At 37.5% G+C, this 15,045-nt stretch overlaps 2 protein-coding genes across 10 annotated transcripts in view; one reads left to right on the forward strand and one right to left on the reverse strand.

Annotated features, from left to right (window-relative positions):
- Nucleotides 1–14,098, reverse strand: LOC104227906 (amino acid transporter AVT1A-like). 6 transcript variants are annotated; one of them, XM_070164841.1, is made up of 13 exons: nucleotides 13,609–14,098; nucleotides 12,951–13,164; nucleotides 10,862–11,145; nucleotides 10,290–10,504; nucleotides 8,571–8,594; nucleotides 8,301–8,481; nucleotides 8,003–8,222; nucleotides 7,789–7,924; nucleotides 7,690–7,713; nucleotides 7,452–7,593; nucleotides 6,257–6,300; nucleotides 1,347–1,409; nucleotides 1–326 (listed from the first exon to the last, which is right to left on the reverse strand). In XM_070164841.1, the coding sequence occupies exons 2-13, from the start codon at nucleotides 13,136–13,138 to the stop codon at nucleotides 234–236; spliced, it is 1,614 nt and encodes a 537-aa protein (XP_070020942.1). In that variant the 5' UTR covers nucleotides 13,139–13,164; nucleotides 13,609–14,098; the 3' UTR covers nucleotides 1–233. The 6 variants fall into 6 exon arrangements, with proteins under 6 accessions (XP_070020942.1, XP_070020943.1, XP_070020941.1 ...); XM_070164842.1 differs by lacking the exon at nucleotides 13,609–14,098 and adding an exon at nucleotides 13,276–13,574; XM_070164840.1 differs by lacking the exon at nucleotides 13,609–14,098 and adding an exon at nucleotides 13,261–13,574.
- The window catches only part of LOC104224941 (uncharacterized), a 20,823-nt gene continuing 19,682 nt past the window's right edge, over nucleotides 13,905–15,045 (forward strand). For all 4 annotated transcript variants that reach the window (XM_070164845.1, XM_070164847.1, XM_070164848.1 and 1 more), the window contains exons 1-2: nucleotides 13,905–14,023; nucleotides 14,334–14,989. The gene's annotated coding sequence lies outside the window, so the exon portion shown is untranslated. The remainder of the gene's footprint in view (nucleotides 14,024–14,333; nucleotides 14,990–15,045) is intronic.

Here is a 15,045-nt window from a genome sequence, read left to right on the forward strand (position 1 = left end):
TAAAAAGCAAAAACCTGTAGTTAATGCCAAGAGTAACAAATTTTATGGAACTCCAAATTCTATGCAAATATCCAGGAAAAACGATGCCGAGATGGCAGAAACAATTTAGCAACTGATTAAAGAACGTGAGCTCTATGAATCATTATAATTTTTCTTGCTCCGTACTAACAAATTAGTAACACAACAACTCAGGTTCCCCACATAATGCTTTATATGGACATGTTGCAAATATTTCAGTATTCCTCAGCAAGTCGTGACAGAGAGGTGTATGTTCCCATGAACGCGCTGACTATCCCCAATAAGACAATGGCTACACTGAGTGTGATCTGCATTTGTTAAAACCATCAATTAATGAAGAAATAGCAATTGACCAAAAGACATTTAATGTTACTAATCAACTTTATAGGTAATCGGAAGTAAACTCTAGCTAGTTGAATTTGCAATGGTGAACCACCTATTATTAGATAATCTTAACTCCATTTAGAATCATCAAAATATTATAACATAGACTCAACTGTCCAAGAAGAGAAGCCAGCTAGTATGATGGGGTAGTCATGGAAATAACCAAGTCAATAAGACCTGCTATGTCTCATGGTTTGTGGGATCTGTAAAGAAGGAAGGGATATAAGAGGCTCTAATCATGCAATCTTGGCCGTTTCAGCACCTATTAGCAAATGGAAAAAACATTTTTGAGCTGAATGGATTGAAATGGATTGGGGCCTGCAAAGGAATCCTTTAAGACACAATTGCCTCTGTGTTCGTGAAGATCTACCGGTATCCGTTGAAGTTAAATCCGCTTCAGCATTATCAACAATCACACAAAAGAAATTATGTGCCAAGTCTCTCCAAGAATTTACTAGAAATAGGATACTAGGAGTTTACAACAGCAGTTGACCCCAATGAACTTGCCACTAAGTTGTGCTTCCTACAATTCTAACCTCTGAGGGTTAGCATCCCATAGATCAGATCGTGAACTCTTTCAGACCCTTAGTTTCACTTGGTTGGGGCATGCCACTATTGGAACTCAAAGAACAAGAATTTCTATCCATAAAAGCTGAGCTTGGGATTATTTTCTATTATTCTTTTCTTTTTAAAGTACTGTAATAGTACAGTACAATTTTGTGTGCCCGGAAGAAATCCAATGTGCAAAACCAAAGACTGGCCCACTCCACTACCCAAACCAAGAAAAAAAAAGGGAAAAATGAACCAACTTACAATCAAATATGAAAAAGGATTTAAAAAGAAAAGAAGTAACCCGAAGAATCCACTTCTCTTAATTAGCAGTGGGACAAAATTGTAAGGCTTGAAATCATGAAAAAGCACGACCACACCTGAGCTATGATTACCTGATTATTTGTAGCCTTATTCCCCAAAATTTTCAGAAAGCACAAAGCTGGTATAATTACCGCCTGCATCATCAATCAAACATGTGATACAAAATTATCTCTCTCTAACAAAAGAATTCAAACATTTACAAGTGTTTGTCTGTGTGTGTATATGTGTGTGTTTGACAGCTTGTCGTGCAGGTGGCTGCAGTGTGTGTGAGAGAGAATAGAGTGTGAGGGGGGAGGGGTGTAATTTGCTGTTTAGTAAGTGAGATCAATTATTGAAGCACCTCAAAAGTATCAATGTAGCAGAAAATATCGATGTCTCAGTTTATATTGTAATAGGATTCACGATGTCTGCAGCGTTTGGACGCATGTAAGACGAACTGGGGACGAAAGCGGGGACAAGAAGTTGTACATGCTATACAAGGTGAGAGAGAAGAAGGCTTGCGACCTGAATCAAATGAGGTGCATCAAATATGAGGAAGACAAAGTATTGGTGGAAGTAGGGATGTGCATGGATCGGATCGGATTTAGCACATTTCGGATCGGATTTCGGATTCTAGAAAATGTAATCCGAATTAATATCGGATCGGATCGGATTATATAGTTTGGATCGGATCAGATTTTCAGATTTCGGATCGGATTATTATGCCTCAAAGTTGCAAACTCATATGTATATTTTCTTTGTAAAAGAGGCAATACAGTAAGAAAAATTCATGTTTCTGCAATTATGAGAGTACTATGGTGTCAATATAGCTAAATCCATCAATTGTAAAGGTAATAACTTGGAGGAAAATGTAAAGGAATTACTAACTATCCGAAATTAAAGTTTAGTTTTATACATGCCCTAATAATTTCGGATCGGATTGAATCGGATCGTATTAAAATTATACTAATCCGAATCTGATCCGAAATCCGAAATTTTTATAAACACAATCAGAAATCCGAAATTGAACGGATCAGTTCGGATTTCGAATATCCGATCCAAATGAACAGCCCTAAGTGGAAGAGACACTTATTAAAAGACGATGGCAGGCATACTTTCACAAACTCTTGAACGAAGAAGAGGATAGGAATATTGTGTTGGATGATTTGGAGCACTCTGAGAGTCATCTAGATTTTGGATGTTGTAGGCGTATTAATATTGCGAAGGTTGAGCGGTCTATACGTAAGATGAACAAGGGAAGAGTGGCTGGGCCAGACAAAATCCCAATGAAGTTTTGGAAGAACGCAGGCGGGACAGACTTGGAGTGGCTTACTGGGTTGTTTAATGTTATTTTTAGGCGAAGAAGATGCCCGAGGAATGAGGCGGATCACGATGATTTTGGTGTACAAAAATGAGGGTGATATCCAATATTACAACAACAATAGGGGTATCAAGCTTGGGAGAGGGTGGTGGAAATGAGGATAAGGAGGAGTTTGTCTGTTTCTTAGAACCAATTCGGATTTATGCTGGGGCGATCGATTATGGAAGGTATTCACCTTGTAAGGAGATTGGTGGAGCATTAGAGAGAGGGGAAGAGGGACTTGCATCTAGTGTTCATTGACTTAGAAAAAGCTTACGACAAAGCCCCTAAGGAGGTTCTATAGAGATGTTTGGAGGCTAGAAATATTCTGGTAGCGTATACTAAGGTGATTAAGAACATGTATGATGGAGCTAAGACCCGCGTGAAGACAGTGGAGGAGACTCGGAACACTTTCCAATGATGATGGGGTTGCACCAGGGATCAACCCTTAACCCATTTTTATTTGCCTTGGCGATAGATGTCCTAACATGTCACATTCAAAGGGAAAATGTCGTGGTGCATGTTATTTGCTGACAACATAGTATTGATTGACGAGACACGAGGTGGTGTTAACGCAACGTTGGAGGTTTGGAGACAGACCTTGGAGTCAAAAGATTTCAAGTTGAGCAGGACCAAAACAGAATATTAGGATTGCAAGTTCAGCGATGTGGCGTATGAGGCGGATAAAGACGTGAGGCATGATTCACAAGTCATCCCCAAGAGCAAATTTCAAGTACCTTGTGTCAGTAATCCAAGATAACGAGGAGATTGACGATGATGTCACGCACCATATTAGAGCGAGATGGATGAAATAGAGGCTCAATTCCTGTGTTCTATGTGATAAGAATGTACCACTAGAACTTAAAAGGTAAGTTCTATAGAGTGATGGTTAAACCTAACTTGTTGTATGCGGCAGAATGGTGGCCAGTCAAGAAATCACATGTCAACGAGATGAAAGTGGCAAAAATGAAAATGCTGAGATGGATATGTGGGCATACCATAAGAAAAGATTAGAAATAAAGATATTCTGGACAAGGTGAGAGTGCATCCGTGGAGGACAAAATGTAGGAAGTTAGGTTGAGATAGTTCAGGCATGTGAAGAGGAGGGGCACAGATACCCCGGTAAGGAGGTGAGGTTGGCCTTGGTAACCATGAGGAGAGATAGAGGCAGGCTGAAGAAGTATTGGGGAAATGTGATTAGGCAAAAAATGATACAACTTCAGCTTACCGAGAACATGACTCTTAATAGGAGGGTGTGAAGGTCAAGGATTAGGGTAGAAAGTTAGTAGGTAATTGAGCGTATTGCTTTTCCATACCAGTTATATTAGCATTATTCTTGTACTTCCTTATTTGTAGTTTGCTTTTACTTCCTGATATTTTTTTCGCTTTGCTTATTCCATTATCATATTAGTGGTACTTCTTTTTCATCATTCCTTGAGCCGAGGATCTATCGAAAATAATTTCTCTACCTTCACAAAGTAGGGGTAAGGTATGTGTACGCACTACTCTCCCCAGAGCCCACTTTGTGGGATTACACTGAGTTTGATGTTGTTGTTGTTGACTACGGAAAACCCACGAAAGTGCATTAACTAAGGGAAAACTCAAATTAAACTATATTATCCCATCAGATGTTCGCCAAAAAGGTTTCTCCGACAAGCTTCTGTTTTCTCCGTCAACCTCTAACCAGATTCATATCTCTCATCTCAACCTCCTTTCTCGTGGTATTACAGTGCCAAAAATCATTACAATTAACTTGCAAACTAATTTATCAAGTTGAAATATTGGGGTGAAGGATGGTACTGAACGAAGGGAGTCTTTGGGAAGAGATTTTGACACAAATATAATGAAGGAGACGAAAATTAAAAAAGAGAGAATAAGGAAAAAGAGTAAAAATAAGAAAAAGAAAAAAAAAGGAAAATTCAAATTGAATCTGATATGGGAATACATGGCAAAGACATAGGGAGAGTGTGCAACACCATCCACCATGCGACTGGTTGTATATATCTCAAAGAGGTATTAATTCACTTCGGACAAGAATAAGGAGGTATTAGGCCGCTCGTAAAGGTTAAGTGTGTAACTGACTTTTCCGAACAACCGTAAGGTGCAACTTATGTCTTTTCCTTGAAAAATATTCATCACCAACTTAGCTTCTCATTTTAAGTAGGCAAAATGGCATCGGACCACCTAAGCTTGTAACTGTTGTCATACCGGTATATAAATTTAAAACTTTTCAATTTAAACACTTCAACGCATACATTTGCACAATATCAAACCCTTCCGTCCATCCGACCATAGCGCGTGTATTACAAAAATGCAGACGCGGGCATCTAATCAGCAAAAGACCACTAAAATTGCTACACGTCAGGGGCGCCAACCCCCCCCCCCCCCCGCCCCCATTTTCTAAGTCCTACTTTTTATTTCTTTCTCTTTCTTCTCACCATAGCTTTCCAAACTCCATCACAGGTGAGAACTAAAGTTCTTCAGTTATCTATAATAGAGCAAGAAGAGACAAGAATAAGCAAAGAATAAAAAGAAGCAGAGAAGAATAACTCTCGCCCATGGCTCTAATGGCTTTGAACTCTTGAATTTCTTGTAAAGTTATAAGTGGGTCATTGGATTTAAGAATGTTGGAGATGGGTTTCCACTAATCTCTGCTTTTGAGTACAAAAATTACACCTTTTGGAATAAAGTAAAGAATTCCAGAACCTGTTGCTCCCACTATTACTACAACTTTTGGCTTTGAATTTGATGTGCGGTTGAGGTTTATTTCAAGGGTTTTGCATTTTCTCATGGAAATATGTGAATCAGTGGGGGAAGAGGATTTGGAGGAGAGGAGGAGAAGGGAGCAGCGGAGTGAGGGATTGGAGAAGATGGAGTTAGGGGATCGAAGGCACAGAAGGAAGGAAGAAAGAGAAGAGGGAAGGGTTACGGAAGAAACGAGGGGTTTGGACCCCCCTCCCCCTCCTTTTTTTTGTCCTTTTGTTCTTTTATCAACTAAAAGATCAAAATAAATTATATTTAGGCGCCTTATAGCAGTGATGTGCACGCATTATTTCCATGTCAGCTACACCTCCTCCACATAAGTATGGGCGACCGTCAAAGTAGTTTATAATATTCTTTCATCAAGTAAGAGTGCTAAAATGGGAAAATTCTAAGTTTATATACCGGAATGACAAACTGGTGCAAGTTAAGTGGCCCGGAAGCCATTTTGCCTTTTAAATACAACAAATAACAAGCAACTCTAGAGAAACACTTTCCTATTGAATGTCAATCTTTCGTTGGAGTCAACAAATGTAGCTAATGGAGAACAGAGTAGTTTTATCCTTAGTCAACAGAACAACTCCCATCCTCAATGGGCAAGTTCAGAAAGGAAGGCCATTTGAAATACAACTTATCCAAAGGGAAGTTACATCTTAACAAATATTCAATGCTTTAGAAGTATCAAACCACTCAAGCAGCAAAGTTACAACAACAACTACCCAGTATAATCCCACCAAGTGGGGTCTGGGGAGGGTAGGATGTACATAGCCTTACCCCTACCCTGGAAGGGTAGGGAGACTAACCAGTTATTACTTACATATATAAATGACTGACCGGTTCGCTAGAGGGGGGGGGAGAGTTCCAAGTTTACATAATACTTACCATGAGTACACTAAAAAGGGAGCCTATTAGAGCCATCACAATACCTGCATTTTGAGAAGGACATTTCAGTATAATCTAGCCATAAAAAGATATAGTAGAACGGGTGAAAAATGAATTCAAAAGTTCTATACATCTTCCACACCAAATGTCACTCATAAAACATACTCTAGTGGTATAACAGATACATTTCATAGGACAGATCTAATTTAGCTGCAATAGGCCAACTTCACGGAGGGAATTCGAAAACTCCTAACTGCTCCATTTTTAGAAAAACCACCATCATCAAAATTTTATCAATTATTACTTCAGAAATAGCCCCGTACTAAATAAATAGTCAAATTTCAAAATCTCAATAAATTAATTCTCCATTGTATCAGGATACATAAACTAATGTCGATAGAATTCAAAGAAAAGGAAACCAGAATGTGTTGAGGGGTACATTTGCAGCAATAACTTTAATAATAGGCCAGGGAGACCAATCTGAGTATAATCTAAAGGATTCATATTAGCTGCTGCATAAGAATATGATATGGAAAACAGTAGGCATGTAAGCAGGAAAAGAATCTTCATAAGAAGCAATCTACCATAGTAAAGCATAGAAGATGGAAATAAAAGATCAAAGTGACCTTCAAACAACCCTAGGCCATTCAAGAAACCAAAGTTGATCTTTACTTTTAGGATTTCTCCTTTAAGTATTCTGCATTAGAGAATCATTTTATGATTCCTAGGAGTAATAGAATATGCACACAATATTCTGTTCTTTGATTGTATAAAGGGCATCCTAGTACACAAAGTCTCTCGTGTTCACGTAGTGTTTGGGGAAGTGCCGCACCCCAGGGGTGTGATGTAGATTGCCTATCATAACACAAGTGTTAATGGCTGATTCCATGGTTCGAACCATTGACCTATAGGCCACATGGAGACAACTTTACCGCTGCTCCAAGACTCCCGTTTTGATTCATTGATTGTAAATTGAGTGATATTTGGGTTCAAAGAAAATCAGAGTACGCTATACTTTTTGATATAATAAGCAGAGATAAACAGGTCAACTACCACAAGCAGCACATAAGCAGCCATGTGCACATATGTGTCAACAGGCAGCTAAAAGAAACATAACAATTACAAAATTGATTACGAATAGTGCAGTGTGAATCAATGAACAAGAAGGAAGATTAAACGGTTTAAAATAACTTACCAAAAAAGGGAAGAAGAAATGCAACACAAAGTGTAGATATAACCAATGCTGTCCTTAGGACAATGAAAAACCAGTAACTAGTAGCCAAAGCTGCAGGAAGCAACTCCTCAATACTTCTAGCTAACGGGTTCAGTAACAAGGAATATTTGTGAAAAGTTAAGGAACTTAACTAGAAATTGATAAGAACATTGACAACATTGAAAAAGCTTCTTAAAAGAAAATTTAATCTCATAAAAGGATATTTGGTAATTGGAGTTACTACCTGCAAATGAAATGAAATAAATTAAATATAAAATGATAATGACAGCTCTAAGGGACGAGAGCAAACAAAACTCACTGTCGTCCATAATGCAACATTAGAAACAAAAGCATGTTTTGGCAAATTCAGAGTAATCTGTGATTGCGTAGATTGACCAAACATAAGAAATCCCATGATTGCAGCACCACCATATAAGAGAATACACAAAGTAAAGCTGCAAAATACCCAAAACCAAACATTATAGTGGCTGTAAAAAGAAAGTGATCAATAAAAATCATAAAGCCCTCTATACCACACAATGACTGCTGTTGTAAATTTGGTTTTGTCAGCCATAGATTGATAGATATTTGGGAAAACAGAGTGCCCTGAATAGCAATACCCATAGACACCTATTGCAAATGGAATACCACTCCAATTTACCACTGGAGCCGTCTGACGAAATCCAATTTGATCTACTGTCCCAAGTAAGAGAAGACATACGACCACTAGAGCTGTCGAAATGAGACCTCCGACTGCAAAAAAGGGCAATGTAGTATTATGATCTGATAAAGAACTAAAAATGGGTCGCAGCTGTAGAACTATTTGGAAACCTGAAAGGTAAGAGATCAATCGTAAATCTTTCAACCAAACTGTGGGCAGAATGATAAGAACACTAATGATTGCAAACAAGTGCATGGAGTCCAATCGAGAACCAAACAAGTAAATGTGTGCTCCAGGGTATAGCTGCTTGAGATTATCTCCATCAAGTATGATAAATTCTACACAAGAGGACTGCAAGTCAAGAAAGACTTATTAGGAATTGAGCAATGTCAAACGAGACCAAACAATCTGCAAATCCAGCTGAGGAGTGCATCTCTTACATATAGCTCCATGTACAAAATAATCTGCACCAAACCAAGAAAACCACAGGGTTAACATTCAGTAGTTTAGAAACCACCTTTTCATTATTGGCTTATATATAAGTCTTACTCCACATATTTAATCCTTTCCACTTCATTGACTTGTTTTATTTTGGCAAAATACATTAAACCACCCCTAAACTTGGCGGAGATTATGAGTATCATCCCCGAACTATGCACGGTCTTAATTACCCCCTCAACTTGGCCTTTTGAGAGTCATTACACCCCCCCCTAGACGCTAATGTGGCAAAAAGTGTGGGTGCACTCACCTGCCACGTGGATTTTTCTATGTGGCATTTTTTTGAAAAATAAAATATTTTTTTACCTTTTTAAGAATATTACTTTTTAGATATTTTTTTCCGAATATAATTTATAATAAAACTTGGATAGAACGACATTATTTAGGCTAAATATTTTGATTTGGCCAAAAATAATAAAGTTTTAGTTAATCTTTTTTTGAATTTGATCTGAAAATAAAGATTTATACAACTGAAATAAATAGTCAAGATATCTAAAAAGCTATAAAAAATACATAGTTTGAAATTAATTATTTTGACTATAATTTTTTATATATCTCTAAATTACGATGCTCTAATTTTGTTTTTTACATATTTACCTAAAAAAGTAAAAATACACAGTTAAAATAAATAGTCATTGCATCAAAAGAAGAAATAAAAAGAGTGTACAATCAATTGTACACTCTTTTTATTTCTTCTTTTGATGCAATGACTATTTATTTTAACTGTGTATTTTTACTTTTTTAGGTAAATATGTAAAAAACAAAATTAGAGCATCGTAATTTAGAGATATATAAAAAATTATAGTCAAAATAATTAATTTCAAACTATGTATTTTTTATAGCTTTTTAGATATCTTGACTATTTATTTCAGTTGTATAAATCTTTATTTTCAGGTCAAATTCAAAAAAAAGATTAACTAAAATTGGCCAAATAAAAATATTTAGCCTAAATAATGTAGTTATATCCAAGTTTTATTATAAATTTTATTCGAAAAAAATTATCTAAAAAAGTAGATCTTAAAAAGGTAAAAAAAATATTTTATTTTTCCAAAAAATGCCACATAGACAGAAAAATTCACGTGGCAGACGAGTGCACCCACACTTTTTGCCACATCAACGTCTAGGGGGTAATGGCCCTCAAAAGGCCAAGTTGAGGGGGGTAATTAAGACCGGACATAGTTCGGGGAGGATACTAATAATCTGAGCCAAGTTTAGGAGTGGTTTAAGGTATTTTGCCTTTTATTTTTCTTTGTTTTTGTTCTTTCCCTTCCCTCTTATTTCAGTCACCTGAAATGACCAAGATTCTTTATGCCCTCAGATCATTAGTCGAAGCAATCTTATAGTTGCGACTTCTGAGGACTTGTCAGGTGATTTTCTTAAAAAGCAAAGAAAAGGCATATTATCAGGCTATAATTGCTGAGAGTAGCAAACAATTTGTCGGGCTAGTAAGCCACCATGTTTACATTAAATGAAAGAAAAGAGACATCATGGTCTTTTACATAGTAGCTAAATATCCCCCTAGCCCACTGCCATATAACTAGGTAATTAACTGTATATATCAAATGAAATAATACAAACCTCATGGTCTTTGACATAATAACCAAATATCTCCTTAGCCCACTAGCCTATAATTAGGTGCAAAGCTGAATATATGAACTTACAGATACTAGAATACGTCCATATTTTCCAAATGCAGCTTCTCCCATGTCCGGAAATGATGTAATTCCCTCTTTGCTTTCAAAGCAATATCGCATAAGACAAGCAGTATAACAACAGACTACTGCAAAAAGAACAAGCACTGCCATGCTTGCCCAACCTGCTTGTTTCACTGTATAAGGTGTAGAAAGAAGTCCAACTCCAGCCATGACATTTGTTCCTGTTACATAGCATGAGAAGCCCTTGAAATTCCATAAAATAAAAACAATTCAATTAAGCAAAGAATCACTGGAATGTAATCATGACCAAAAAATTAAAGAAGAAAACCACTATATTGATAACAGGTGCTGCAAATGACGCAAAGGAATAGACCGTTCCCACTAAGTGTAAACTTTTTATTTCATTGATATTTTTCTTTTTCCATTTCTCTTCATCTTTTAACCTTGTTCTATTGTTAACTATATATCCTCTCTAGAGTGCTTCTCTGAGCCCAAATCTTGATCAGAAATTGCAGATAGAATACCATCCAGAAACAAAGGATTTTGCATTCCCAGAAGATTACAGTGAGGATTCTAACCATTGAATATAGTTTGAACAAGGCTACATCCGTGGCTAATTGGAAGTTCTCCCGTGATCATACGTGATGAAACCTTTTCTGGCCATGAAGCTTGTGATCTCCCGGGCACATCAAGGTCGCTTTTCTGGTGACTCTTCCCATCAATAGACAGCAAAGGGGTCTTTACACTCCAAACCAAGTTATTTTGACTAGAGATATCAGAAGTCGAATACTTAAAGCTGGCTACAGGCTGAAAGGATCCAAAGTTTGGTGATGCAGCAATTGTGTAAATATCCATAGACTCCCTGAAAGAAGAATCGGAATTGGGAAACAAAAGAGAATTAAGGCCCGAATAGTTTCAAATGAGTTGAACATAGCTAAACATTTGCCTGTAATCCATCAATCATAAATTATGCCTGTAATTGATGTCACCTGAAGTTACCATATGAATTCTAATTCTAGTACAAGCAGTAGCCATATGAGTGGAAACAAGGTGCATCCAGCGATAGCTTAACACAATAATCTAAATATTTTGATCGAGGTTTTAGTCTGTTCTCTCTACTTTTTCCAAATTTCATTTATACCTGGCAACATCCCAGAGCAATACAAAGATCAGAATCAATTTATCTTCAAATTTCCCACTGTAATAAAACCTTAGTCTAAGCCAAACTTAAGAATGTCACAACCACTAGGAAACACCTTGGAGTGTTAACTCCAACTCATGGGACAAGCCCTACTCAGTAGCCCTTCTGCAATTCACTATGGTTGCACTGAAGTACTTCACAACAGTCCACGGCATCAGCAATTTCTCAGTTCCAACAATACAAATATGAAATAGCTCATACATAAAAATAGTGACAATAAGGAGGCATATACAATTGGAAAACTAACTTTTGTAAGCAATACAACATTTTGTAAATATGAATACTTGATCTTCTACCTTCGCATGGAAGAAAAATGAAACATAGCACATATCTTCTAATTAGTTGGAAATTCATAGAGAACAGTTCAATGTATACCTAAGCTACTACAATTACATCATTTGTAAAAATCACCACAACATTGAACACTTCAGGTTTAGATCTACTTATATTAAATAAATTTTAAGTAGATATTGATGTTAATAGCTCTGTATCAACATATTTAACCTTCTATTTCCCAAGAGGAGTTGGGTTAGCCCTCCGGGCAGCTTACAGGGAGCCAAAATACTACTTGTGCCCTCCATTTACTACCTCGGTTTGTCCCCCCAAACGACCATCAAAAACTTATTATCCCCTTGCAAGCGTTCATGGAACGGTGATGAAATAACAGCGAATGAGCTAATAAGGTCCATCAATTGAGGATTTCAGAGTAACAGAGAAGAAGAATATTCCAGAGAGAGAGAGAATAGGTTGGCTAAAAGCTCTGAGAAGAGTAAAATCATAGTCCTTTTGAATTTTCCCTTGAATATTGCCACCTGTCCCACTGAAACCCCTAAATTTGGCTAATTTCTGAAGGTTAAATGTGCTAGTAACCATAACTTACAGATCTCGCCTCGTGGTTACATCACCAAGGATGTATAAAATTCCTATTCCTGTATAAGTGAAAGCTCCATGATTGTACCGAACTACAAATAGTTTGTCATTCAGAGCACTAATGACTACTGATAGCACGTCACATAGAGGGGAAAGGTAATATTGTCCTTGCGAGTGTTGAATTGCGTGACAACCTCGTATACATTTATTTACTTAATAATATATTTACCACGTCCCTTCACCTGATTACTTTTATAAGCCAAGCACGAAGAAATTCTTTCTTATACTAGATGGTGCCGAGACTTGAACTCTGTACTTTTTCATGCTCTAATATCATGTTGAATTGTATGACATTCTAAAACCATAACCCATTAGATAGAGTACATTTTATTTAATTAATTATGTCTTCAACAGTGAGGTTATGGCAATGCATCTCAACCACATCAAGGTTTGTCTATTCTAGATACTAGCATTCACTGGCAGCCATAATTGAAAGGATCGTGTTGTTTCATTGAAACTGGGAGAGACACAGAGTACATATACAGAAATTGATTTAGTTCAGGAACATGTATAAGCAAGAGTAGAGTCTTACTTACCTGACACTCTTTGGCCATTGTTGAGAAACAAATGAAGAGGAACGAGAAGGCCTACCTTCTCCTTCTTCATGTTCATCATCTTCTGTCATGTCTTCCTCTGTATTAATATGACCAGCTTCAACATTATCATCTGATTCTTCCCAGAAAAACTCATCTTCCTCGTTTTCCCCGTCTTTGTTCCGCGCCATTATTATTTGCAACTCGCAAAATAAAACTAACCAATCAAAGAATCAATCAGAAAACAACAAGAATCATAAGTCCAGTTAGAGAAAGTCTGTTATATAAATATCCAAGAAAAGAAAAACATTACTATGAAATATAGTACATAGAAACGACGAAATGTTGAGGATCGATGGGTTGGAGGATTTCAAGGGTTTTCGGTGGCTGAGAAAGAGGAGGAATCACGAGAGGTGCTGAGGAAGAGACACATATACACTGACGTGCTGCTTCAGCTTAATCAATGAAACTAATTAATATTAACCTTTTTTCCTCTTACAAGTTTAATTGAAACTTCCATACTACAGTAGTTAGGGTGGCTAACACAATTTTTGTACGTTCATGATCATCACGTGCCTATTCGATAATATTGCGAATTGGGACTGAGATTTGGTAATCAGTTATCAAATAAGACAACCAAATTACAACCACCAGTATTCACCTGTGCTTGTGGTATGGGTAAAAATTATCTTCTCCAAGCAGCGTGATAAAAAAGTCCCGCGTGGCAATAAAGATCTAAAAATCAAGTGATGGGACCGTTGCCGAGTTCGGAAGGTTCTGAGCTTGTGGTCATCGAAGGGTCAAGTATTTGGAAGGTGAAAGAATGAATTCGACGACTCAACCAACCTTATCCACAAATCGTGGATATCTACGTTATGCCGAAACGAAAGCCATTATCAAGGATCCCTCTTCCCACTACCTAATCTAGTGGTGTGTTGGCTCGAAATTAGGAATGGTAGTTCTCTTCCAACCGCTATAAAAGCCGCCCCAAGGCTCCAAAGAAAGGGCATCGAAAATCAAAAGGAAAACTCTCTCTCAAACATCATCTTGTGCAAGCCTTTTCCTGACTAGGCCTGGTAAGTCAATCATACTCGCGATTGGAGACCGGTCGGAATTTGAAATAAAGAAGAATTTCTCTGTTGCATCATTTTTTAACCTGTTTTGTTATTTCTTGTTTGTCTTTATTCATTATCTGCAACCATTTTGAATCAAACAAATTGTTAGTGGACCTTGAAAAATACAAATTTTATTGTTTAATCTCAAAATCAATTTTTGGGACAAATAGTTTAGCACCCACTGTGTGCCCTTGGAAATTAAAAGTTTGATTCACATCCGCTATTATGCCTACGGTCTCTTCTAACTTTACTTTTTATGTGTTTGTTGAAGGAGAACACCATGTGAGGAACCAATGAGCAACTCAATATTTCCGTAATTGGATGAACGATCGAACGATCTGAAGGAACCCGAACTCCGGACGAATAGTCTACCGGATCTACGCCCCCTCACGACCGAAATGAGTTGGCAGCTATATCTAGTAGCGACTATCCTAATATTCGAGGGTTGGAGAAGAAAGTGCACAATTTCATGTCAGAACAGCCGAAGTTGGAGAAGCCTTGAATGTATGGACGAGTAGAGCAACGGTAATGACGCCAACCCCACCTCAGAGAACGGATGGTGCTGATGGAACCCCCAAATCCAAAACGGCTCACACAACAACTCGGGAGCTTCTAGGAGAAGATAGAGTCGGATGCTCAGGTATGGATTTAACTACTAAATGTCAAGATATTATTCTAACCTTGCAGAGGCAACTCAAGGAATAAAACAAAAAGATTGAACAAATTCCGAGAGTGCCATCGATCGTCAAAAGGATCGATGTGAACAAGTATTCACCGCAGTCGTGGAAGCCCAATGCAACTCCCCGGTGCTGATCCCGAAGAAATTCAAAATGCTCGATATTCCGAAATGTGGCAGTACATGGGAATCTCATGATTATCATGGAGTATACAAGTGGAATCAAAGGGAACGACGTTACGATGGAAGAGGTCAGATCGATGCTCATAAAAAGATATGGGGAGATGATTACAAAAGGAGCTCTAAC

This window comes from Nicotiana sylvestris, chromosome 12, assembly GCF_000393655.2.
Source record: "Nicotiana sylvestris chromosome 12, ASM39365v2, whole genome shotgun sequence".
NCBI lineage: Eukaryota > Viridiplantae > Streptophyta > Magnoliopsida > Solanales > Solanaceae > Nicotiana > Nicotiana sylvestris.

Coding starts and splice junctions, on each gene's coding strand:
- LOC104227906 (XM_070164841.1), bottom strand. CDS start 13,138: ATGGCGCGGAACAAAGACGGGGAAAACGAGGAAGATGAGTTTTTCTGG. Junction 8,482..8,570: donor TTTTGTACATGGAGCTATAT/GTAAGAGATGCA, acceptor CTTGACTTGCAG/TCCTCTTGTGTAGAATTTAT. Junction 7,714..7,788: donor ATGTTGCATTATGGACGACA/GTGAGTTTTGTT, acceptor TTTCATTTGCAG/GTAGTAACTCCAATTACCAA.